At 42.3% G+C, this 27463-nt stretch overlaps 1 protein-coding gene across 8 annotated transcripts in view; it reads left to right on the top strand.

The window, feature by feature from the left end:
• Erc1 (ELKS/RAB6-interacting/CAST family member 1) overlaps window positions 1–27463 on the top strand; it is a 269824-nt gene that overhangs the window by 198342 nt on the left and 44019 nt on the right. For 4 of the 8 annotated variants that reach the window (XM_055604171.1, XM_055604172.1, XM_055604170.1 and 1 more), the window contains 3 exons: window positions 10850–10994; window positions 17853–17951; window positions 19412–19478. In XM_055604171.1, the coding sequence (XP_055460146.1) occupies window positions 10850–10994; window positions 17853–17951; window positions 19412–19438 (271 nt within the window). In that variant the 3' untranslated portion in view covers window positions 19439–19478. The remainder of the gene's footprint in view (window positions 1–10849; window positions 10995–17852; window positions 17952–19411; window positions 19479–27463) is intronic. The other 4 variants (XM_055604168.1, XM_055604166.1, XM_055604167.1 and 1 more) reach the window with 1 other exon arrangement.

The raw sequence follows: 27463 nt of genomic DNA, 5'->3' as shown, positions 1-27463 counted from the left end.
ATTTAAATTATGTGTGGAGTTTGGCAAGCAGCTTGGAATATACGGGAGGGAGCAGGGCATGATTATCAAGCTGCACCCTCAAACCAGTGCGGCAGAGTTGTTCTTACAGGTTCTGCTCATGAAAAGTGCAGACACTGACTGGGACCTTGTGCAGGGAGAGGAGCTGTTGTCAGGGAAGCCGAGATGGATCTTCAGGTTGCCAAAGCAAGTACCGATCTTTCATTCTATGCCAGTGATTCAGCAATCTATCGCTCGCCTGCATCAGTGTGCTAGCAGGACACGTACTACAAGTCCAAAGACTGGTTGTTGGGTGTGTCAGGTGTCTAGAGAGCTAAAAATGTGGAGAGCTGAGGCTGTGACACCACTGGCATTCCTAGTCTTCCAACCTGAAAGCTAGTGCAAGCTAGAAAAAAAGGCAAGTCCGTGTCCTCAGTAGCACGGTGTGGACAGCTGGTACGAGTGTGTTATCCATCTGAAGTTGGAAAAGGTTAAGTAAACAGCAGGACAGTGACAAAGTACAGGGATGAATGGCTGAAAGCATTCAGCGAGTCTTCAGACATTGAAGTAAATGGAGGCCTTCTGAAGCTACAGTTCTGAGAAACGATGGATGGGAACGTTAGTTTCCTTTGGAAACAAACTTCCTAAAGAAAGAGGACAAGATAAATGGAGCAGCCCGAAAGTGTGTGCTTGCAACATCAGGTGCACTTTATGTCGAAGAGAGCATGACTTCACGGGGAGGAGTCCGTGCTAACATTTCTAGATGGTAAGCTATCAGTGACGCAGAGGAATATTACTAGAAAGTAACACTAAGATGAAAGAAAATCATGGCAAATCTGCCACTCACTCAGCTTTATCACTTGAGGCCTCCCCGCTGCAGATCTCCAGGGCAGCCTTATGACGTAATTCGGTGGGCGCCTGATCCGATTTGACTACAATCACCAGTAGACACTACCTTGCTAAGTGTTTTTTGTTTGTTGGCTTAATCTTTCTTAGATTTTGGCAGTGTGTGTGTGTGTGTGTGTGTGTGTGTGTGTGTGTGTGTGTGTGTTTGTGTTTAGAAGTCAGAAGATAACTTTGGAAGAGCTGGTTCTGTTTTCCCACCATGCGAGTCCTGGAGATCAAACACGAGTCCTCAGGCTTGGCAACAAACACCATTACCCACTGAGCCACCTCACAGGTCCTGGAGCTGTCGCGAAAGGCAGATACACAAAGAGCAGAAGGGGACCACGTGAATTTAGGTACGCACGCACGCACGCACGCACGCACGCACGCACACCCTTCGTCTACCGCAGGAGTGCAGGAGTGCAAAGGCGTGCCACTGCATCCCACCCACTCCTGTGTGTGAGTTCCAGGGGTCGGACTGAGTCATCAGCTGTGAAGCAAGGTCTTCTAGTCACTGCGCCCTATCTGTGGCCCTCTTCTAATCTTTGGACTTTGTGCATTGTGCTGCACAGAGACTTTTCATGGACTTTGTTGTATAGATTCACAAAACTAAGCTGTTGTAAAATATTTTGCTAGCTTACTTAACATAATCGAGGCCCTAGATTCGAGCGCCAGCACTTTAGAAAAATAGGTAAAATATTCTGTTGAAGGCAAGGTATGTGCCCACTGCTTTGACACAATAATGGGGTGAACTCGATGTACATGATGCCTCTTTGAGATGAGAATGCAGACTGGACAGCTTCCTGAGGTGGTCAGCCCTCTGCTACTTCACTGTCCATCTCCTTATGTCCCATGTGATCACTGCAGTTTGGACATCTTTGGCAAAGGCAAAGCCCTTTCTAGAGTAGGAGAAACCTGTTACTCTACAAGGAAGCTGAGAACTGTCACTGCAGCACAGGATGCGGGGTTACTAGGGTCGCCTCTCCACGTTCACTGTGAACAAAGAAGTGGCATAGAGAACTTGGGCAGGCTCCCTGTCATTTGCTCTGCAGGGCCTTATGGGAAGGGATGGTAACCAGCGATTAATCCCCTTCCTAGCAGCTAACATGGCCACTCTGCATCTCAGCCAGTAGGAAACGGAGAAAAGGAAGGCGCACGATTTCACCACTAAGCTGCTTTGATCAGTGTGTTCAAAGAAAAGACCCTTCCAGTATCAGAAACAAGATCTGCAAAAGGAAATCTGTGAAGAACCGTTTTCAGAAAGTTGTGTTGCTCTGATAGAGTCATGAAGATTGAAAGCCCTAGCTGTGAGGTATTAAAACTATTATTATTAGAAAGAATGGAAATTCAGTATCTAACTGAGTGTCAAAATAGTCACCAAAATGATTTCATACTTCATCCCCTAGAGATGTCTTTGCTAAATATACATATAATCTCTCCTTTGAATTGTTTTCAGAACCAGTTTAAAAGATGCCCTGAAAATACGTATTTGTTTCTCACTATGATTTGAAAATGTATCACCCAGATTCATTCTGTGAACCACAAAAAGTAAAATTCATTTTAACAAAAGTAATATTTGGGGGCTTGATGTACAGCCCAGGGTTAGAGTGCCTGCCCAGCATGTGTGATATCTAGTACTTCATTTCTTCTACACACAGACACACCCACATGCATCCAGAATCTTAAAAAATATAATAAGCTTTGATGCTGAGTTCAGTAAAACTTTGGAAGCATCATTAGTATAACTTTGTTTTTTTCAAACAAGTGTTCTTATAGAACCTCCCCAAATGAATTATTTAAACTTACCTTTCATTTGATTTTAAGTAGATATATTTCACAAAAGAAGGGAATTAATAACTTTTGCTAAATTAGCTTTTAAGTAAATATCTTTGCATATTAATAAAGTGAGGCTTTCATTAATTTCAGATTGAGTTCATGTACATTTTAGACAAACTAGTTGTGGAATGCAGATCAATGCTATTTTTTATTTCTTTTTGGGGGGTTGAGGTTCTTGAGACAGTGTAACACAGCCCTGGCTGACCTAGACTGGCTTTGGAGGCCAGGCTGCCTGCCTCTGCCCCCTGAGCGCTGGTTTTAAAGGTATGCACCACCCACCCAGCTCCACTGTTTCTACTACTGCTCTGTGTGATAGCTGCTGCAGAGTTCAGGGCAGAGAGCCATGAAAGGATAGTGAAGCACGGCGTCAAGACAGGTAGAAGTGCCAGTACCCCGAGGAGGCCACCCCAGCAGGGAGGGGTGTTGCTGGAGCAGAGGCTGCTGGGAAGTCCACCACTCAGAACTGCTCTTGGCGCTTGGAGTACATGAGGGAACAAAGATTCTACCTTTGTGGCGCCTGTATTCCAGTTGTTTTAAGCAAAAACTTTGGGTGAATACTGAAGACTGGCACAGAATCCCATAGTTTGTAGAGTAGACTGGATAATTATAACATTAAATAAAAGAAAAAATGATAAGCAGTTTAGCTATGTGCAGAGCAGAAAATTAACAATCTTTAGAAGCTCTTGGCTTTCTGGATCATGAGCTGAGATTCTAGAGTGAAATTTTGAAATTAAGTATGGCATCATCATTAATAATATCTAGACGGCATAAGAGTATCTGTGAGAGAAAGATGGGGTGTGTACCTAATAATGGAGTATTATTCAGTGTTGAAAAGATGATGCTGATACATGCTACAATGTGAATAAATCTTAAACATTCTGCTAAGTGAAACAAATTGCAAAAGATAATTGCTGAATGATTCCACTTTTATAAAATACTTAGAGTAGCCAAGTTCACTAAGACAGAAAGTAGAATGGTAGCTACCAGGAGCTGGGGCAGGGGAAATAAGGAATTATTCAGTGGATATAGATTTAATTTTCAAGATTAAAAGGCTTGGCAGAGATTGGTTGCACAATCGTATGGATGCCTTTAGTGCCATTGAACCTCTGACAACAGTTAAGCTTTAAGTGGGGCGGAGAGATGGTTCAGGAATTAAGAATGCAGACTACGCCTGCTGAGGACTAGAGGTGGTTCCCACCATCCATATTACAAATGCTCGTTACTCTAGCTCCGAGGGATTCAGCATTATGTTCTGTCTTCCTCAGGTATCTGCACTTATGTGCACATGCCCACATAAAAATATATAAGTATACACATAATTTAAAAAAAAAAAAAACTTTAAAAAAATATTTAAAATTTGCTAAAACTAATTGCTAGAGAAAAAAACTTTTTATGATAAGCTGTAATGTATCATACTTGGGGAAGCTGACCTTGCAGGTATGAAAGAATTGAAGGTTATTTACAAAACATTGTTCTTCATCATCCAGATGATGTAAGTGCTCCAAAGGAGATACTGACAAAGTAGCAGCCAGTGGAAGGAGCTAGACCTTGACAGAGACCAACCAGGCACTTTGCAGGTAGAGTTACACGAACACCAATGAAAATAGGTAAAACTGATGAGAGGTACACTGGGAGACTATAAGACAGACAGAGGCTGAAAATCCAGAGGTGGTCCTGAGCATAGACCAGGTGTGTGATATGCTGAGAGACCCCAGAGCATTGCTCTTGGAAAAGCAGGATAATATAGAATGAGGGGAAAGTTGGAGATGGAGCTTCAAGACCCCAAATAAATGGGTGGTGATGGTTAGAAAAATGACAATCCTCTATAAAGACATGGTTTTAGTAAAGACTATTAGAAACGAAGAGAATTAAAAAAGGAAAATAAGAAAGAGAAAAAAAGAGCAATGCTCAGTGTTGGCCCTGGGCAGCAACACACAGTTGGATTATGTAGGCACTGCCCGCCTGGGGACCCAGGAGTGAGCACCTCCATTAGCATGATGGGGAAGTACAATAGTGAGGGAAATACTGACTTGGTGCTGACATTTTACATCCAGGATAGCCTCCAGTATCCAAAGAAAAGAACAAACACAGGGTTCAAATTCTGAGAGATGAGGTTACCCAGCAGCCCTGTCAGCAGCAGCCCCACAGACATTCTGTACCCCGTGCTCCCACCCCCACCCCCTAGGAGGACTGTGCCCTCCCCAAAGGTTAATCTGAGACCTCTGCAGAGAAAGGAGATAGTTGTAACTAAGTGGACATCTTCAGAACATAAGATAGAAGAGCAGAACAGATACCCCGGCAACTGCGTGTATTCTCTGGATAGCTGGTTGGTTAAATAAAAAGGCACCAGAAGCAAAGTGTATGTAATCCATTAATAAAAGAATATGGATTTTCCATTTAATCTAGATTGTAGTCAATTAAACTGTGCCTCCTTCCCCCTGTCATTAGCATGCTAAAGGTGCTAGCCTCATTCTCTCATCTGGTCTTTTCTCTAAAGCTTTCAGGCTTGTGAAGCGCACTGTATATAATTTTGCAACTATCCAGCTTGAGATTCGTACTTGGTCAACGTTGTTGGTTACGTTCCTAAATTCATACATCTTGTGCTTTTCAGTGCTCTTCTGTGGCGTGCACACATGCTTAGCCCTCACTCTGAGTCACCATTTCAGCCCTGGTTGCAGTTTCTTGCTTACTGGTGCTAGAAGGCCCCTGTGTTAAAGATTCAGAAATCATCAAAGGATGTTCAGCTCTCTTTGCCTTTGATACTTGTCTCTAGTTTCTGAAATTTGCCCAGAAGGGGGAAAGGGACAGAAGGGAGGTCTTAGTATTTCCTGGAGCTCAAATGCCACAGTAGTGCACATCTTGATTCCATTAGACTTTGTAGGTCAAAGAGCAAGCTCAGCTGGTATAGTTTACAGCACCAGGGACAGAGTGACTAGCCACGTTAATGACTTGCCTTTCTGCTGCAACTTACTCAGGAAATAGGGGTTGTAACCACTGAAATGTTTGTATCCACACTTGACATGGTGGGGGTGTTTGTTTGTTAACTGAGGCACAGGCTCAGAACAAGGAGAGTGAGCCGGCAGGAAGTGCACCGACATTTGGTCCTGTGATCCTGTGGGGAGTCTCCCTTGCGTCTTCCTGGTTGCTCCCTTGGTGCTCTCCAGGGAAACAGGCTGCTTGTCCTAACAGAACTCTGTTTGGGGGGCAGCACTCTTGGGGAGCACTCTTAATGGCCAACTTCTGCTTGTGGCCAGCCCCCCTAAAATGTTCGTGTTCATGTTAGGACCTGGCTTCGAGATCTCAAACTCCTAGTAGAAAGAATCACTTCTGACCTTTACTTTTCTGTGCTTCTCTTTCCATCAGAGAAATATTACCTTTATCAAAAAGTATCTTTTTACAAAGAAGACAGAATTGAACTGCAGTTCTTTTCACGGCTTACTTTTTGTTTTATTCCGAATTCTGTTGCCTCTGAAAGCATGACATTTTAAACAAAAGTTTTAACTTCTTTGCCCTGCAATCTAGCAAGCACCCAAGTTCCAGCTTACCATGTGGTCCTTCCTGTCCGATGTATTAGGAGAACAGCAGGGCTAATTCCACCAAACTTGAAGCTGTGGATATGCTTACACATCTTCGCCTTGTCTCCTTGAATGTTTCCAAAGGCTGTAGCTCGGTGCAGCCTTGAATTCAGTCTTCGTGAGAGAAGGAGAGGGAGAGACTCCACAGTATTCCCAAGATGGTCTGCCCAAGGAGATCCAGTTTGCTCCACACCTAGTGAATGACAAGTTTGCAAAAGAAGCTTTATTCAGCAACAGGCAAAAGTGAGAAGCCAGGGCATTTCACCTGTCTGCCCACGACAGGTGAAGGGGCAGCTCCAGGGCGTATGGCAAGGTGATCCGAGGCACGGGGAAAAGGGCAGTGAACCTATGAGTGGTCTTGCATGCGGTTAGCCAGACTTCATAGCTTTGTGTGCTGCATGTTTAAAAGTGATGGCTTTATTCTTCTCCGAAACTGAGGCTTAAGGGTTTCTTTGTTGTCTGCTTTTTTCTTGAGACAGGCTCTTGCTATATAGACAAGTCCAGTCTCAATTCTGTGGTCCTCCTGCCTGTGCTTATGTAATCTAAGCATCTGGACTTAGATTACAAGTGTCATTATCCATGACAGGCTTGAGCATGGAGTTTTGACCCATCAGATGCTTGCAAGGAACCCGAGTAAAGGCTTGTTAATTCCAGCTAGTTTTAACCATTACTAAGTTCCTGAAAAATTTGGGGATCCGCACAGCATTGTATTGTCATAGTAAAGTAATAGAGGTGTTTTGCTGCACTTGGCTATATGACATCTGAAACTAGTGATGAGGATGGAAAGTCTCAGGTTTGGGCTCAAGGGGACACTGAGGCTGATTGTCCACTAGAATGAACTTGGTTTATTAGGAGAGTTAATGCAAGGAAAGACAGGCATGGCAAGGGTCCTGAGGAGAGTTGAGGCCCACATGACAAAGTGAGGTTGCCTTCTTTACAGGTTCCAGAAAAGGGGGTGATTCTATGCCAGGAGTTGATGGGTCCATAGTAAATATTTACAATTCAGGTAGTCTCTGAATCCTTGATGGCAATGGGGAAAGTTGGGGCGAGGGGAGGGGATTGTTTCTTGCATTCTGAGGAAAGAATGTGTGGCCTTGAGGATGTTGGGGAAGTGAAGAAAAGGGACCCATTCAGTTAGTGTGCATCCATTACGTTAGGTGTATAGATGCTGTTGGGTAATGTAGTAGCCTAGAGCTACCTAGAGCAGAATCCACTGTCAGGATGGGAAGAGACACAGCTCAGGTGTGACCCGAGCAACAGAAAGCAAGTGAAGCTCCAGCATCAATAGTATGCATTACAAATTTATTAATACTGTCTCTATCTAGACCTAAGTGTCCAAGCATATCGTTTGTGAAAGAATTGGAGTTCGGTCAAAATACGTCAACAATATAGAGTAATTTCACCTTTTCACATTGTACCTTCTCCGTTTTTATTACACACATATACACATTTGTGTGTACATGAATGCATGCACAGTGTGGTGGCCAGAGACTAGATATTTCTCTCCTTCCACCAGAGTCAATTCTCTCCATCAAACTCAGCCTGGCAGGCTTGCCAGCCCTTGTGCATTTTTCCTACGTACTCAAGTCCCCATCATCTTTGTATCTAATAAAGATGCTGATGGTGACATATAATTATATTGTATATATTAATTCATCATTTGCTTTTGGCCTAATAACAAGTGTGTGATTCTAACAATCAGTACACAGAAATGCAGCACCCTCACTGAGAAGGAAAACTTCTCATTCCAACTTCTTTTAATTTTTTTAATTCTTTATTAATTATTCGTTATTCACTTTATATCCCCCCTGTGGTTCCCTCCCTTCCTCCCCCCATCTGTACACATGCCCCTCCCCAAGTCCACTGATAGGGGAGGTCTTCTTCTCCTTTCTTCTGATGAGCACAGGGGTCTTTCCTGAGACTGATACTCCAACCAAGGACCGTGCACGGAGATAGCCTAAGACCCCTGCACAGATGTAGCCCGTGGCAGTTCAGTATCCAAATGGGTTCCATAGTAATAGGAACAGGGACTGTCTCTGACATGAACTGACTGGCCTGCTCTTTAATTACCTCCCCCTGAGGGGGGAGCAGCATTACCAGGCCACAGAGGAAGACAATGCAGCCACTCCTGATAAGACCTAATTAACTAGGATCATTCCAACTTCTTATGTCCTGAAAGGAAACTAATGATGGCAATCAACAGGAAGCTGTACAGTACACAGTTAAACCAGCATGAACTCCTTCAACTTTAAGGTCCTTTTACCATGTAAAGTATTTGTTTCACATGATCACGTTATGTGTAGACTGTCTTTATCCCTTTGGTGCTGACAAGAGCCTGGATGTGTAAGCCACCTGCCATTTTCCCTGGCTCCACAGAGTTGTTACAGTAGTGAGTGGTACTGTAAGGACCCTCTCCTCCAGCAGCAAAAACTAGTTTGACAAATTTTTATTTTTGTGTTGCAAACTGATCGGTGGTGCACATTTGTTAGTATTACTTGTTCAGAGTTGAGTAGATCTATTCATCCAAAATAAAATCTTAGACCATTTAAATGATAGTCTTCCAGTTGTGGCTTTACTAAACTTTTCCATATGTTTGCAATTGAAGCTCAGTTATCTTAACAAAAGTCAGAAGCAAAGTTAAGCTTCAGCTGTGCATTCTCAGATTCAACATTTCCTGGGTCAAAACCTACAGCTACTTTATATAGTTCTCATATAGTAACTGAGATTTGTCTCTTTATATGAGAGACGACCTAGTGAAGGATGGGTTTGGATCCATGGCAGGTTTCTTCACCAGTTCATTCAAGTTATTTGTAAGTCTCTTACACGTGCCTCCTTGATCTTTACTTTCTGGACACAAACTGCAGAGAAGTTAGCTAGACTGTAGCAAACAGTAGGGTGAAAAGTGAGGTCAAAATTAGCATGGCATTAAAGTTTGTGTGGAGAAACTGAAATGCTGCCATGTAACAGCAAGCAGAGAATGAGTCTTTCTGTGCAAATGATCCCAAAACCCAAGGCAAAGCTTCAGTCCTTTGCAGCTTTCCATGGAGCCCCTACCTTCTCACCAGCTCTGGCACACTTTCTTTTGTGGAAATGTTTTCTTTCTTGGTAAACTCTAGCTGCTTCTACTATCTTTGTGTTCCTCATCCAGTTCCTCATTATAAGAAATCCCAAGTGGGTACCCACTGAGTCCCAATATTTGCCTGTAACAAAACCACTGGTAATCTGTGACATTTAAACTATTGTTTTAAAGTATATTTAAAGATCCTTGCCAATAAAGTCACATCCCTAAATTTATTTGCATTAATGAGATCAACATTACTAATGTCCAGCATGCCCCAGGAACAAAGGACTGTGTTTCCAAGTCCACTTTCCTGAAGTTTTCAGATCAGGACTGGCAACATAGTGAGGGCATTTGCACCCAAGCCTGACAGTCTGAGTTCCATTGCCATGTTGAAAAGAAAGAATACTCTCCATGCCCCACAAAAGAACACAGTAACAAAGCAAAGGCAGTTTGGCAAGGCAATTCTTTTTGTAAAAACAGTGCAGCAAGACTTAAATGAGGCTAGTAAGCCACCAGAACAGGAAGTTCCCTCGATTTTTATTCTAACACATGTAGCAACTGTTTCTTTTCTCCGTTGGCTGGGGTCCAGCCTCACAGTCTGCTGTTGGCCAGCTTTAAAAGACTCACCACGAAGGAAAGAGGTAGGGGTTAAGATTTGCATAAAAGTCATACAAGCTAGGAGAGATTTATGGAATATTGGCCCTTTGTGGGCAAACTACCTCTGATAGAAATTTTTTTCATACCCAGGACTGCACTGGATGGAAAGAGAGACCAGACTCCTACAAGCTCTCCTCAGTTTCATGCATGCATATGCTCACGTTTTATCTCACTTGTGAGGCAGTCTTAGTATGTAGCCCATGCTCGCCTGAGACTCACTGTTGAGAGCAGGGTGGCCTCGGCTTCACAGAGATCGGCCTGCCTCTGCTCCTCCAGTGCTGGGATTATTAAAGGCATGTGTCACCATTCCCGGCTTTATCTCCCTTTTTAATTAAAAATATAAACATGTAAAAAGGAGTTTCTATGTAGAGTTGTAGCTGAATTTTTAAAAATATACAAAGTTAGTAACTTCTTTGATTGGTTGGAACTCCTTAATTCATCCTGCTCTGTCAGCCCATGGGAACATCCCTGTAAGATATTGGTCACTGTAAGAAACCAGATTCAACCAAAGAAGTCAGGCCACATGTACCCCTGGAGAGAAGGAGGGGGAAAGGAAGAGGAGGGGAAAGAGAGAGAGAGTCATGCACTCTCTGTTCTGATCCCAACAGAGTTGCCCTATGCTGTGTTTTTTACTGTACTTGGTTCCTTCATGCTCTTTGTCAAGTGAGCAATGTTGAACTAAATCATGGTGTGAACTTCCTGCCACCCCATGAAATGATACAAAAGTCAGGTTTTTTATTTTGTTTTGTTGTTGTTGTTCTTTAGATTTTTCTTTGTAAGAACTCCAAAATTTATTTCAGGTTTGGAACAGTACTCACTTTTTTGTTCTCCTTTGCAGGCAAGAAGCTCTTCTCGCTGCTATTAGTGAAAAGGATGCTAACATAGCTCTTCTAGAGCTTTCATCCTCGAAGAAAAAGACCCAAGAAGAAGTGGCTGCGCTGAAACGGGAAAAGGACCGCCTGGTGCAGCAGCTCAAACAACAGGTATTAGTGGCACCCGGGGCAGTGGAGGCGGCCAGAGCTGGCCAGTCTCCACTGCCTCTCAAAAATGTCTGCCATTGAGTATTTCAAGTGTCTCCTGAGTCCTGCTGGAGTTCTGGTTCCCACAATGACCGTTGCCAGTGCACTGTCCATATTCCATTTATAAGCAAGCTGTCTGTCCCGATAGTATACCGCTCTCTTGATTCCTTCACTTGAGATATTTTATTCCCTGTTCGTTGGTAAAATGTGTCTTTTTTATTTTGGCTTTACACTTTTCTCTCACAGGCTGTGGGGCTGGCTACTGGCCTGCCTTGGAATAAAATGTCTGTCATTGTCCTTTTCTCTGTCTCTCACATCAACTCACTCTATCGAGTCTAAACCTGTGTTGCTCATGGTACAGAAGAGATCACTTGCTGAGTTGGCTGCATCCCTTTGGTTAGGAACTGAGGTGTGCAGTGCAGAGCACCCCATTATTCCAGCTTTCATTTTGGTGCACATACTTTTATCATTACTTCAATGAGAGAAAATACATTTAGAGGATCAGCTCTTTCCTAGCCAAGTACAGATTATTTGACTTCTAAGAAATGCTTGTCCTCATTTTTCTGTCTTGAGGATTCTAACTGTTGTAAATCTACTGCTATATATATAAATGGCATCGTGTATTTTTAAGGTTTTGAGAAGAACTTTATTAAAGTTGTCTGGGGGCTTGTCAGATGTTTTGTTTTGTTTGTTTTTAAACTCAGTTTTGGCTTTTTAAATTCTTAATTTTAGGCCTTGACTGACCCATTGGAGCAACTTTTTTTTTCTAATTCCCCAACATTTTTTTATTAAATTTTTATTTTTTATATTAATTATAGTTTATTTACTTCGTATCCCAGCTGTAGCCCCCTCCCTCATCTCCCAATCCCACCCTCCCTCCCTCATCTCCTCCCTGCCCCTCTCTAAGTCCACTGATAGGGGAGATCCTTCTCCCCTTCCATCTGACCCTAGCTGATCAGGTCTCATCAGAACTGGCTGCAATGTCCTCCTCTGTGGCCTAGCTAGGCTGCTCCTCCCACAGGGGTTGGGGAGGTCAAAGAGCCAGCCACAGAGTTCATGCCAGAGACAGTCTCTGTTCCCTTTGGAACAGAGGAAATTCACTTGGCTACTGAGCTGCCATGGGCTGTGTCCGAGCAGGGGTTCTAGGTTATATCCATGCATGTCCTTGGGTGAAGAATCAGTCTCAGACAAGCCCCTGTGGCCAGATATATTTGGTCCTTGTGGAGCTCCTGTCCTCTCCAGGTCTTACTAACTCCCTCTTCTTTCATATGATTCCCTGCAACTTTTTTTTTAAGTCTTTCATTTACTCCTTGATAATTTCATACATATATAAAACGCATCTTGATCATATCTACCGCAAGGCTCCGGGACACACTCTCCACACCTTCCTGTCCTCCCACCCCACTGAGCCTAACTAGAGCTGCCTAATGAAATGCCTCGTCTTGTTGGCTCGACCTTGGGCAGGTAACCAGCTGCAGTGAGTTCATGAGTGCTGCAGCCAAGTCAGGTCTGGGAGGCAGCACTTCCTGGCACTCTTCCTCATCTTTTGACTCTTAAATTTTTCTGCCTCCTCTCCACAAGTTCCCCGATCCTTGTTGGGGGCGATAGATAGGTCACATTTAGGGCTGAGCAGCGAACAGGCACATAGTCTCGCCATTTTGCCAGTCAGGAGTCTATTCACTAACTGCTGCCCACTACAGAAAGGGATGTCTCTGGGCCCAGTTGGGAGCGTCTCCTGTCTAAGGCTATCCATGTAAATATTTAGAAGACAGTTTCACAGCATTTCCATTTATCAAAACAATGGTAGCAGGTTCCCCACTAGGGCCTTGACCTCCTAAGCCATGGGTTTGGGGCTAGGCTTTTAGTGTGGAGCAACATTGAAGGCCACCAAGTTGCAGCGTAATAAGTATGTAGATCTTTACCCCACAGGTTTATTGTCAGCTTTCTATAGTACAGGATCTCTTCTAAACACAAGTAAAATTGTGTAAAGGAACAATAAAGATCTAACATGAACCAAACTTGATGAACGTCACCATTTTTGATTTATTTTCTTTCTCCATAAAGAAAAAAAATAATAATAACGTTGGATGAAAATTCTTTCTAGCAGCCAAGAAAATAGAGCTTTCTGCAGACTAGTTACAGGTTTAAAGCCTTTCATTATGAATTAAATTTGGAAGGGAAGCCTTTTGCCAGTAAAAATAATGGAGACTAAGCCTTTAAAGCTACATGCATCATGTGGAATCCTGAGTTGCCATCATTCTTCATTGTTTAAGCAATGATGACAAGAAAAGCCCTTTTCCAGTATTTTTGATCCACGGTTTGTTTAATCAACAGGCAAGGAGTCTGGATTCAGAAAGCCAACTTTATCCAAAATTTTAAAATCAGCATATGTACTGAACATACACATTTTTTCTCGTCATTCCCTAAACAATACCAAGTATTTATATTGACATAAAGCATACATGAAATATGCATAGGTTATACTCATCTGCTATGCCGTTTTTTCCTAAAGGACTTAGGAGTCCTCAGACTTTCGTATTCGTGGAGGAACGAGTCTTAGAGGTAGACACAGTCTTCACTGAAAGCCACGAGCAGTTGTACCCCACAGAGAACAATGATTTTCAATTTCAGTATGAACTAAGAGAATGTATTTCACAGTGCGGCCTCACTTTTCACTTTCAATGTGTCATTTTAATACGTACAGTGTAGAACTGGTTTTTTGTTGTTGTTGTTTCATTTTTCACTTGTGTACCAAGAGGGGCCATCTTCTTGTATTTTTTCCACGCTCACTGTTAGTGTCCGTGTGGCTCGGCGATTCCTTAGCTGGGACACTGAGCTCCTTCAGGTGGATTTCTGTACTTTGGACATGGCTGCAGGTGACGCAGTTGCCGAAGCTCTAGAACAGGGTGAGGAACACCGCCATATGTTGCTCGCTCCCCGCAGACTCCTTTGGCAGCCTCCTCAAAGTCTGTGCTTCACCTATGTGGTTTTCACCAATGCTTTCCTTCTTCCCGGCGTGCACCGCTCTGCCCACTGTCCAGTGCCAAAGTCATTCCCAGATGTTCAGCTTCTGTTACCACCTACCCTGTTCCCAGTTACCAGTCTCCTGGACTTTCCAGAGTGAAATGATTATTTCAAGAATTGGGGAATGATTCCTAAGATTCCACTTAGGGTCCTGTAGGCATAAGGTTGTTAGGTAATTCAATGCCGATTTCTGTACCTCCCCATATCTGGTTGCAAGCCTTGTTCTGAGAATCTCCTGTCTTAATGTCGTATAAACTCTGTCCCCCAGTGGTCCCCTGATATGTCAATAGAGCAGTTTAAAGCCAATCACTGAGCAGGGGAGAAAATAGGGCTGGACAGCCTGCCAGCCATGGGAAGAGTAGTTAGAAGAAGAAGTAGGGGGAGTCATCCAATGACAGAGGTCCAGGAGACTACAGAAGAGAGAGCTCAGCAGGAAAGCTACAAAGTGCAAGTATTCTGGGAGGAAACCAGATTAGTGCAGAGGGTTGTGAGCCACCATGTGGTTGCTGGGAACCGAGTACTATCTGCTCAGTTATTGTGTTGTGAAGCTTATTATTAAACAAATAAAAATTAGTCTCAGTCATTTATATGGTAGTTGGGTTAAAAAAGAAACAAACCAGTTATATACAAATAACTGTATCAGGTCCCTTGTAAGTTTATAGTCAGGCTGATGGCCAGGTCTACATCCTTAGCCTCCTGGAGGGCCTGTGACTTCTTTTCCTTCCTCCTCTTCTAGTTTTAGAGTCATCTAATACTTTTATGGCCAACATCTATCCAGTGTTGGCTTGGAAAGAAAGATACCTTAATTTTTTTTTAATTATTTTATGTGTATGGGTGTTTTGCCTGCATGTATATTTGTGCACCACCTGTGTGCCTGGTGCCCTTGGAAACCAGAAGACAGTGTTTGAACTAGAGTTACAATGTGAAAGAAAAAACAACGTTCTCTATGTAGGAGTCAGACAATTCTCCCCTTCCACCATGTAGGTACTGGGGATCAAACTCAGGGCATCAGACTTGGCAGCAAGCACTGTCAGGCACTGAATCATCTCAGGGTTCTAACAGGTCTCCTGTCTCCCTAGGCTAGACTCTACCTTCTCATCCTCCTTCCACCTTTCACAGTACTGGGATTACAGCACATCTCTAGGCTGGTAAACAGAGCCTACGCTAGCTCAGGGTTTGCTAATAAGAATAAGATTTCAACCCTTTCCTTTAAAACACCAGGCTTATTTCTATTCCTTTTCCATTCTGTCCTCTTTTTTTGGCTAGAGTGTTCTTCTGTGAAATAGTTTCTGTGACTCTTAGAAAAAAAAAAAAAAAAAAAAGACTAACAATAAAAAGCTGAAGTCTCTTTTTCTCCGAAATGTGTAGGTATGCATTTATGGCTTTAAATAAAGTTTTATTCCAGTCAGCTCTTTCCCATTTACTTCCTCTCTTTTCTCCCTCTTTCAAAGTAGTGTTATTCTTTATGCTGCTGGAGTTAGGGTTCATCCGTGCTACGACAGGGCTGAAGAGAGAAGACATCTGGTGTAAAATGCCTTCGTAGTAGTGCCGTGCTTATCCCCCTGCCTCTTTATCTTACCTCAAGAAGCCCTGCACACAAGAACTGCTCCCGAATGAACAGTGTGCGCTGCATAGCATCTCGTGCGCATGAGAGGCCACCCTGACTGTGCAAGGATCAGGTTTCACGTCAGATTCCTGATAGACCTGGGAGCACTGACCCTGATCACACTCATGTCTGCTAGGGATGGAGACTTGAGTTGTTGGTGCTGTATCTTCAGTCGCTTACATGGGTCAAATCTGTGATCTTTGGTCTTTCTACTCAGATCAGCTTCTTTTACTTACATTACATACTCATTCCTAAAAAGTACTTGAAATACTATTCTGGCTTAAAATTTGATTCATCCGTGCTTTATTTGGATTGCTTTTAAGTTTTAGACATGTTCTAGATATCAGGTAGGAAAGATTGTCTCATGTTTTGGAAATCTAACTAATCATCTGTCTTTGCCCACATTCACAATGCAGTCAAGACAGGCTTTCCTGCTCACACGAGTGGTATATAGATGCTTTGTTCATTCTTTAGGTATGGCTTTCCTTGTCCTTCCTTCCTTTTCTGAGAGCTGCCTTGCAGACTTCTCTGTCATGTATTGTTCTGTGACATAGAAAAACCACTTATTTTTAAAGTTTTCTTAGACTGTTCGGGCTAAGTATCTTCAACTCCGTAATTCATAAGCAATAAAAGAATGAAAACCTAAGACAGGGCTTTAACAGTCAGCGTCAGTGAAGAGCTCACTCTGGTTTCCAGAGTGTTTCCTCTTGCTGCCTGTTCTCATGGCAGAGGGGATGGGTACGCCTCTTAGCCCTGTTGCTGTGAAAAAGACCATCGGCAGGAGCAGCTTCTGGAAGAAGTTTATTTTGGCTTACATTCCAGAGGGATAATTTTACCCATTATGGCAGGGAAGCATGGCAGCAAGTGGCAGGATTGGCAACAGGCTCAGGAAGCCGAGTGATCCCTTCTTTTACCTTAAACACAGAGCGGAGAGAGTTAACTGTAGACAATGCTGTACACCCTCAGAACCCACCCGAGTGACTTCCTTCCCCCAGCAAGGTTGCACCTCCTAAACCTCCCCAAACAGAGCCACCAACAGACACCAAGTGTTTAACTGCCTGAGCCTGTGGAGGACATCTCATTCAAACTACCAACCTAAGTATTAATGTGATTATCACTGACCAGAGGGATCTACGCTTTATTCCTCAGATTATGTCCATGGTAAACATTTAAGAACCACAAATATAAGCAAGACTTTGCTGCTTTAAAGCTTACTTGAACAATATTTTATTAGTCTACTGTGCATTATTTTTGTGTATTTGGACCCAAACAAGTACTTTTAAGATGCTTGCGTGGAGCTAATTTACTCAGTTGCCCACAGTCACCAGTCCTTCTTTTTAACAAAGATGGAGAATTAAGAAGAATTTTGGAATATTTTATTATTTTCTAATTTTAAATTATTTATTGATGGCTGTTAAATTTTATACACATATCTTCCATAGTAAGTTATGTGCTCTTTAATTCTCTTAGATTTTTCTAGATGATCGTAGTATAATAACTTCTCCCCAGATATTTATGATCTTAATATTTATATAAAATTCACCCAAACCGAATTAGCCGTATTAAAAAATAAGGTTCTTAGATAATCGAAAATGAGTCCTACCTAAATATAAACTGAAAAATTAAAGTAGCAGAACACCATGAGTGGCGCAGTCTAGACTGACTTAGCGGTGTTCAACAATGTACTGTGTAGAATTGTCTTCCCTGCAGTTACCTCCCGCTCTTAGCTCAGGTGACCATGACAAATAGCATAACGTAGGTGGCTGAAATAGTAGTTTATCTGTCTGCTTATGGTCTAGAAGTCTGAGAGGCCCAAGGTTAGGGGTCTCAGCTGACTCCTTTCTTGGTGAGAGAGCTCTTCCTCCCCTGCAGAGCCAGCTTTCTCTTTGTTCACATAGAGGATCATTGACTCATTTTCTCTAGAACACAGCCGTAGTCACAAATTAGGAGTCAGCCCTTTGACTTGACTGAGTCTCAGTTGCCTCTTAAAGACCTTGTCTGTAGATGCGATGACACCGGGGTCAGGGCTTCATTATATGAATAGCTTTGACTAAACCCTGGACAGTATCCTCCTGAAGTCTGTGTTTAATTGATTTTTATTGTGGACGGAACTAGTTTCATGCTCAATTAAGGTAATTGTTGCTCTGCCTTGTGTCATTTTATCTCAATTTAAACTGTGAATTTCTTTTTAGACACAAAATCGAATGAAACTAATGGCTGACAACTATGAGGATGACCACTTCAAATCCTCCCGTTCCAATCAGATGAACCATAAACCCTCCCCAGACCAGGTAAAACTGCGTTTAAATGTTTTGTTTTGTTTTGTTTTTAAGAATACTTTTATAGCTATATATTTTGTGGTAGCATATTGAAAGTTTAGGTTATAAATTAGAAGAAAAATCTTAGCTTTTCCTCATATAATTTCAATATAGGAAGTTGATGGTTCTATATACCTTAAGAGCATATACTTTATTTATGAGAACTATTATTAAGTAATTGCCTTGAGGGGAAAAAAAAATGAGTGAGTCCTACTTTTCTTATTAAAGAATTGGTTCCTTTTTAGGAAAGCAAGTCTTTGCTCAAGCTCAAGCAAAGCTCAGAACAGAAATTACTTCTTGTTGAATTGCAAATTATATAGTCACTGCTCATCATCTGTTAAAGGTACAGCTGACGGCTAGGATTTCCCTCAGTGGTCAGGAGCTTGCCTAACATGTACAAGTCCCCAAGTTGAATCTCCAGGACCACAGAAAATGTTTTTAAAATAGAGCAATAGATAAAACTTAATTTCTTCCCTTCATCCTCCTGTAGACCCCTTCAGCATGACATTCTCAAGGGAAGCTGTTGCCTTCAGCTTGCTAGCAATGCAGAAGAGACATTTGTGAGGCTGAAGGGAGTCAAAAGTTGCAGATTTTTGAAAGGAGAAAAAAACATCCCAAGATCTTTGAATATGATGAAAAAGGAAGAGTATTGAGCAGATTACCTCGTATCTCTGTGCCCACAATTAGTTTCAACATCCCTGTCACACCCAATCTTAGCATGTGTAAAAATACAAAGCTTAGAGGGAAAAATAATAGCCAAGTAATTACATCCATATGACTGAAAAGTTGAGGGAAACTCCCCTACTAAAGCTCTCCACCAAGTGACAACTGTGGCATTCTCCTTGAAGAAGCCATAGAAACAGTGTAGAGGAAAATAGCAGTAGATACCCAAAATGTTATTCTTTCTCAGACTCAGAAGGAATGGCCCTCTATGAGGGCCTTCGCTCAGCCTGCTGAGAAATATTTCAGAAGGAAAACACAGTCAGTCTTATGTAAAATAGAGAGCTGCCTGCCGGGTGTCCCCCTACCTAGAAACCACTGTTTCTGCTCTGTCTGCTTCCTGCTACTAGAATTAAGACTGTCTAGGCTCTGCATGAAACATGCCAGATCTTTTCCCTGAAACAGGGTTGGCTGTGAGGTAGAGGTGATTGGAATGGGGGGACAAACAGATGGAAAAGGCAATGAGCAGATCCTACAGAAAAGCTCTGACGTGAGAATGTTGCACAGCAGCTCTGGGAAAGGCAGAAGAGTACACATGGAACCATAAACTAATTACTAATTTGTAATTTAGGGAACTAGAATCTAAGGTAAAAAAACAGCCAAGGACTTATTTTCTGCTACATTATGTTTATGTCTTTGTTTTAATACTAACCTACTCTTTTTCATTCCCATGCTGCCCTGGGGCATTGTTCCCTTGTCATCTCTCCCCATAGGATGAGGAGGAGGGTATATGGGCATAGCCAATCAGATGCTCTTAGTTCAGCCATTTTGTTCAGAACGGTGAGAAACAGCTTTCCTGAACTATGGAAATGATTTTCGTTTGTCCCATGTTTCTTTCTCCATGGTCACCTTCACCTCTTCTCTGTACGGTCATGAGCTCCCCAGTGTGCTTTCTGCTCTTTTATCTTCACGTGATTCTTGTGTGGATTGCTGTGCTTTTGACATAGTGGGGTTTGGATTTTGTGCCTTTTTTTTTTCTTTTTGTGTGTTATTAGTCACATTTATAATTTCTTTCTGTATAATTTGGGCAGAACTTCCAAGGCATCTAACTAAATTTCTCCAATTAATGATTTTATTCTTAAATCATCCATCTCTGATTATTTTACAGTGTCCTGGTTAGCACGCACCACAAATTGACAAGGAAAAACAGACAAATGTGCTATTATTCGCTTATGTTCAACTTACACTTTATAATAATTATGTGTATTCAGTCTGTTTTATTTTTGCTCTTTAAAACCTGTGCTGTGAACTGTACCTCCTCATGTTCCTATCTCCTATAACACGCTTTCTGAGAGTCAGTACCTAGGATCTCCCTGGGGCTTTGACATTACTCTTAAAATATCAATAAAGAAAAGGAGGAATAAAGGAGGGTTTTTTTTTTCTTTTAGAAAAAAAATGTTTTGAATGTCTTTGTAGGTTGCTGATGTGTTCAGCAGCTGCCAGGACACTGTCTAGCTTCTCCTTTAGAGGCCAGTTGGCTGGAAACACAGTGCAGCTGTGGCAGTGTCTCCCTTTGATCTGATGCCCTTGAGGTTTGCCTAAGGAAGTCAGTTTCTAGGAAAGTGATAATTGTGACTACTAAGCTCACACATACTGGTCCTTGCACCCGCTGGACACACTGCCCGTGCTTATGTCCACCTCACTCCTTGGGAGTCAGTCCTCCCTGAAATGTCTGTGTCTCTGTGTTAAACTGCTCAAAAGATGTAAACATGTCAACCTCTGAATACTGAGCACAGCCAGAAAGGATAAAAGGTAAGTTGTTCAATGCCAGGTTTTCTTCTCTATGACTTTTAGCAGCAGGCGTGAAACGTACAGCAAGGGCAAAGTGCAGTTGCATGTCAGAAAAAGCTAAAAATCAAAGGAAATCTGTATCCTGGTTGTATCTGTCACCATGAGGCATGTAGGGGTGAGTCACACAGTAACTATAGTTTGGCAGTTACTTGTTAATGAATATGATTCTGCCTGCTCCATTTTGGCAGGACCCAATAGCTTCCTGGTTTGATGCAGCAGGAAGTGTGCCCTCATATACATGAGCAGAACCGTTTCGCAGCCCTTTTTCTAGTCAATGCTAAGAAACAAATTATTGCTTTGGAAATAAGGTTAGTAGGTAATTTTACCAGGATACTGAAAGATAAACATGCCATCTCATGTCCTGGACCCAGACTCTATACTCCCACTTCTGCTGCTCTGATGCTTCTCTGACGGAATCTATCCTCAGCCCTTGCACTTGGCCTTTCCCAGCAGTGTTCTGAGGGGCCAACTGCTGTCCATGACTCCCACGGCACCTTTGCAGCTAGCTGGTCAGACTCATCTTTACATACTTTCTAAACTCTGCCACACACTTTACATGGTAAAACATTTTACCCAAGAAAACACACTAATAAAGGCTGGGGTTGTGATGTGTGCATGTAATACCAGCACTTGGAAATCCGAGGCAGAAAGATTATAAATTCAAGGCCATCTTGAGCTACACAGAAAGACCCTGTCTCAAAAACAAAATCAAGAACTGTGTGGGTGAGCCCTAAAACACTGCAGAAGTCTTGGCTTCTTTCCTGTGCTTACTTTTTTGCTGTTTCTACAGAGAATGGATTTCTCTCAACAAAATTTGAAATTGGTATTTTCTTACCAACTTAGGAACGTAATGTTTTGTCTAAAGCATGTAAGATACCGCTCACAGGTGAAGCCCGAGCCTAAAGCAGAAACCATGGTAATCAGTTGGGAAGCTGAAAGGCCTGAGCTGGGCCAGGCCGGGGGTGAGGCTGCAGGGCCTGAGGGTTCAGCATGCAGGCTTTTGAACAGTCTCTATCAAGTCCTTACGTTAGCACCTGCTGCCGAGGCGTGACTCTCCACTTTACCTCCTCTGTAAGAGGCAGTGGTGGTAAGAAGCGGAGGCGTTGTGAGACGTGAAACCAGACGGCAAAGGCCTGAATCTAGACACCTGCCTCCACTTAGCTCTGTGGCCACGGGGAATGAGGTCACCTCACTGCAGTGGTTTCTCTGTCTCCTGCATGAGTTTATCGGTATTTTGTGTTAATGTTACGATGCTGTCAGCAGTTCCTTATGTCCCTAAGCACTATACTTTGTGCATGCTGTTGAGATCATTAACTTGTATCTCATTTCAAGAAGAGTAAGTTTTAAGTGACTGTTAGTTACTATTATTGGAAACATCATCTAAGTACCTTGTTTTCATTTCAGAAGTAAGAATATGGGGCTGGAGAGATTTGGAAGTTGTAACTCAGGGGCCTCAGGAATTTCTGTGTTCTAAGACTAGTGGCTAGTAGCTGTTCTTAAGACATTACCAAGACACATTTTATTACCAAAGTTTGATGTCATGTATATTGAAAAATATTTTCCTTTAGGAAAACACTTTGCAGGCTGTCAAGAGTGTCAAGAATTATAAAAATACTTGCTAAGCAAGCATTGCAACCTGAATTCTATCTCCCTAACCTCACAAATAGCAGAGGGATAAAACTCTACAAAATTGTCTATTGACCTCCTTATGTGAACCATGGTATGTGTGTGTGTGTGCACACACAAACATGCACATGCAAACACACACACACACAGACAATAATAATTAAAAGAAGACATGTGGAGTTTTGTTAAGAGAGTCAATATAAAATATACGTAGTCGGTGGCATTTTCTTTTAAGATAATACATTCAGCCAGTAGCAGTGACATGTTTGCCAACATAGAATAAGAGACCAAACAGTAGTGCAGGTCTGACCGCCTTGGCCACCCCGGCGGAGAGCACCAGAGCAAAGACATACTGGCTAGTTTTTTGTCAACCTGACACGAGCTAGAGTAATCGGAGAGGAGAGAGAAAATGTCTCCCTAAGATCCTGCTGTAAGGCATTTTCTTTAGTAGTGATCAGAATCCAGCCCATTGAGGGTGGGACCACCCCAGGTTGGGGGTCTTGGTTCTCTAAAAGCAGACTGAGCAAACCATGAGGAGAAGGTCAGCAAGCAGCACCAGCACCTCCACCCCCTTGGCCTCTGCATCAGCTCCTGCCTCCAGGTTCCTGCCCTGTTTGAGTTCCTGTCCTGACTGCCTTAAGTTATTAACAGTAATGTGAGAGCGTAAGCAGAGCCTCAGAGAAATTCTGGGAATGGGAGTTGTGAAGGAAGGCCATAAAGAAGCCCGGACATCTGGCACTGCAGTTTCATTCTAACTATAGCAGAGTGAGTATAGCTCAAAAATATTTTCTGACTGCCACTTGAGACCTCTCATGTTAACCTGTGACTCATAGCCATCAAGACTGGTCACACACTCTTCAGGGACTTCACACTGAAGACGTTTATAGCATTGAGTGCCAGTTATAACGGGACTTTCTTTGGAATGCCAGCTTCCAGTAATGACACTTTATTAATTATGAAAACTTGGCCCTAGTTTAGGCTTGTTCCCAGCTAGCTCTTATAACTGAAATTAACTAGTTTATACTAATCTGCATTCTTCCACGTGGCTCATTACCTCTCAGTCTCTTAGTCCCAGAACCTGTTTTTTCCTTAAAGCTCCTGTTTTCTTCCTTAGCATCTGGCTGGCAAATTCTCACACCTGATTCTTTCCCAGAGTTCCTCTCTCTGCCCAGAAGTCCCACCCTCCTTTCCTGCCTTTGCTGTAAGGCATTAGGCTCTTTCTTAAACCAATCAGAAGGTTTTGGAGGGAGTTTACAAAATATGCTGCAGCCATAAAAATAACAATACCAAAGTGTGGCCTGTACTCAGATTCTGTGAATATAGAAATTAGCATTTGAATACAAAAGATCACCTAACAAAAGTTGGCTTATCTAAACTTGTGTCAGCCCCCCTCAAATAAAGTTAGTTTTTATCATAGGCCATAAAAGTTAGTTTTGCTGTAGAGACCTTCAATGACAAAAGTGTGGAAATAGGGATATATGTGTATCAGAAAAACACGAAAGTTTTTCAGAGCAAGATTTGGGACAGTGTATTTCAGAAGGTAGGATAAGAGATGCAAGGGTTAGCACTGCTTTTGAAAGAAGTGTTTTGGACATTTCTTTGATCTGTTCTAATGAGATGTCCTCACGTTGGACACGGTCTTAGGGTTATATTGGTGAAACATCATGAGCAAAAGCAACTTGAGAAGGAAGTGGTTTGTTTTTTTTTTTTCACTCACAATTCCATATAATAGTTTATCCTCAGGAGCAGTGAGGACAGGAACTCAAGCAGGGCAGGAACCTGGAGGGAGGAGCTGATGCAGAAGTCATGGAGGGGTGCTGCTTAATTACTTGCTCCCCATAGCTTGCTCAGCCTGCTTTCTTTTTTTTTTTTCAGTATAACTTTTTTTTAATTCTTTATTAATTACATTTTATTCACTTTGTATCCCCCCTGTGGTTCTCTCCCACCTCCCGTCCCAATCCCTCCCTTCCTCACCCTCTGCATGCATGCCCCTCCCCAAGTCCACTGATAGGGGAGGTCTTCTTTTCCTTCCTTCTGACCCTGGTCAATTAGGTCTCATCAGGAGTGCTCAGCCTGCTTTCTTAGTAGAAGTCAGGACCACCAGCCTAGGTTTACCCCATCCACAATGGGCTAGGACCTCCCACATCAATCACTAATTAAGAAAATGCCCTACTACAGACTTCCCGCAGCCTGATCTTATGGAGATATTTTCTCAATTGAGGTTCCCTTCTCTGATGACTCTAGCTTGTTTCAAGTTAACATAACACTAGACAATACCACTCATACTAAAAGTATTCTGGTTTCAGTACTGCTGTGGTTCGTAAGTCTTTTAAATCTTTAAACATTCTGTTTGTAGAAGAGACTTGTTAAATAAGCCAGCAGAATTGAGGTGAGCCCAATCTTTTGGTTTCTCTTGACTACACTGGATGAAGAAGAATAATGGCCTTGGGCCACACATTAACTCTGTGAACAATATCAAAAGCTAATGGGGAGGGTGGGATTCCTGTGTAACTTTTGTGATATCTGCCACTACAAATAACCAAAGAAGCCCTCACACGATAATTCAAAGTATATGGCACCTCATGTAGAGTCTTAAAATCATCAGGTAGTTCCCAAGCTTGTGATCATTAATAAAGAAAATAAACATGTCTAATAAGCTTTGCTGGTTTTTTAATTATAAAAGTTAAAGTGTATTCTAAAACCAGTTGGATATTTGGCATTGTGTTTGAAAAATCAATGCATCAATATCTGGTTTAGTGAAATTAGTTGCAGCTCTCAGTGAGTTCTCAAGGTATTCATAAAGGATTTGTCCCTTTAGTGTGCTTTATTCTTTGGACATGTGTGTACTCACGTACACGTGTCTGCATCCGTATGTGAGTGTACACATCCACGCGTGCATGTGGAGGCTGGGGGTTAACCCTGGGCGTCTCTCTTCTTCCAAAGCTCTCCATTTCACTGACTGAGACAGGATTTCAGTGAACTTGGAGCTCGCTGATTTGGCTAGCCTAGATAGCTATCTCCTGCCCACTCAGGTTTTACCTGATGCTGAGGTCCCAAATTCCAGTCCTTACGTTTATGGTAAGCAGTTTATCCCGGGAGTGATCTCCCCAGCCTTCGGTGTCCATCATTGTAAAAACAGTTGTTCACAAGTGTAAGCGCTGCCGAAAAGAGATGAGTCAGGAACGGTTGCAATGAAGTGTCTTTGGGAAGATGAGAAAAGAGACAGTTACTTTTTCTTTCAGCTGCATCTCAGATTGCATCTCTGTGTATTCCGTTTGGAAACCAACAGGTCAACTGGAATTGAAATCACAGATAATCTCAATTATATCTTGGAAATCTTCAAATCTGCTTTCAAGTTCTTGTATCAAATGGAAAAGCAAGGCCACCTGTTTCCACTGTCCACGGGCCTGTCAGTGTATTGGAGGGCATAAAATTGATTGCCTTGATTTCAATTCCATTTGCAGTACTCCTTGATTGGAAACATGGATAAGTTGATTTTTATCTTGACTCTGTATTTAACTCACTTAACTAAGTAGTTTAAACTACTAAAAATGCTAAATATATAAGCCAGTTCTCGCCATCAAATTCTGGCACAAAGTTCATTATGAGCTTACAGACTACTTAAGACATTGAAAATCGTAAAATCTTTTTAACATTTGACCTCAACTTAACCATCTTATTTCTGAAAGTAAACGGTGTTGCTGCAGTCTGCCTCAGTCAGTGCTGTAAGAGAAGTTTTAGAATTGGTGATGATTTAACACCTTGGCCATTATGAAACTCACGTGTAAATATGAAACTCAGCTGTAAATTTCCTTGATGAAGGTGCGGTGTGGCAAGTGCATCATCTCCTTTTGATCCTACAAGTTTCTCTCTTTCACCTCCCGTCCCTGAACAAGCGTTAAATGCCTGCATATTGACATAGAAAGTTAATTTAACATAATCTTTACTGCTTTTTATAATTCTCTTGATTTATTATGTTATTTAGTCATTCCAATATGTTATCTGCAAAGTTTGTACTCAAGAACTACATAGTTAAGTTACCAAAAGTAATTTTTTTAAAATCTCTTTTCCTTCCTTCATCACCTTCATGGGACATTCTGCTGAAGACACACAGCACTAGAATTGCACTAAGCCATACAAAGTATGCGTGGCCTGTCAGTTACTGCTCAGGGAGGCTAAGGTGGGAGGGTGACAAGTCAGTGGCAGCGGGGACCACAGAAGGTAGGATGGGGGGGGGGGGGGAGACAGAGAAAGCTTTAAGATGGGTTAAGTGTGGACATTACAGAAAAGAGATAGACTTAAGAATTGAAATCACGCCCAGCAGTCATTGGCCTGGCCATCTCTGAAGAGTCATATTTGACCCAACACTTGGGAGGCAGAGGTAGAGGCAGGTGGATTCTAAGTTCAAGGCCAGCCTGATCTACAGAGTTCCAGGACTGCCAGGGCTACACACAGAGAAACCCTGTCTCAGAAAAAAAAAAAAAAAAAAGAAGAAGAAGAAGAAGAGGAGGAGGAGGAGGAGGAAGAGGAAGAGGAGAAGGAGGAGGAAGCAGGATGATAGGGAATTCAAGTTTTCCTCAGCTACATAATGAGTTGTGTACAGTCTGAGCTGTATGAGACCCTGTCTCAGAATTACTCCCTCCTCTCAAAAAAAAAAAAAAAAAAGAATAAGAAAAAGGGACATATGATTTGGGTGGCTTTTGAAGTTATATTGTTTAAAGAACTTAAAAGCTTGAGTTAAAATGTTTTGGTTTACTTAACTACAAAGCTTTGGCAAGTGTTTTTTTCTTAGAACAAAATTGAGACAGTATGTCACTCTGGATGTAAGCTGGCCCTGGTACTCACTATCTAGCCCAGGCTAACATCAAACTTAAGAAAAATCCTCTTGTCTTAGCCTCCATGGTGCTGAGATTTCACACTGAAGCAGGCAGAGGTGGTGCTGGCGGAGCTGAGAGTTCTGCAGCTTCATCTGCAGGCAGCAGTGTGTCATACTGGGCAGAGCTTGAGCACATGTATGACCCAAAGCCCCTCCTCCACAGCAGTACACTTCCTCCAGCAAGGCCACACCGCCCAATAGTACCATTCCCCATGGGCCAAGTCCATGGGAGCCAAACCTATTCAACTATCACAGCAGATAGGGTGAAAGCATAGGTAAAGGGGTCGAGGGAACCCTCACAATGTCAGGGTACAGGAAATGAAGGTATGCTTTGACTGTAAACAAAGTTCCTGATCTTGGTTGTGTGAGCCAGTGATTCTCAGTCAACAGGAGTAACAGGCTTCTTTATCTTCCCTATCCCCTTCATATATATATATATATATATATATATATATATATATATATATATATA

This window comes from Psammomys obesus, unplaced genomic scaffold, assembly GCF_907164565.1.
Source record: "Psammomys obesus unplaced genomic scaffold, mPsaObe1.curated_primary_1811, whole genome shotgun sequence".
Taxonomy (NCBI): domain Eukaryota; kingdom Metazoa; phylum Chordata; class Mammalia; order Rodentia; family Muridae; genus Psammomys; species Psammomys obesus.
The sequence above is the reverse complement of the archived record's forward strand: the minus strand, read 5'-3'. Positions and strand labels throughout refer to the sequence as shown.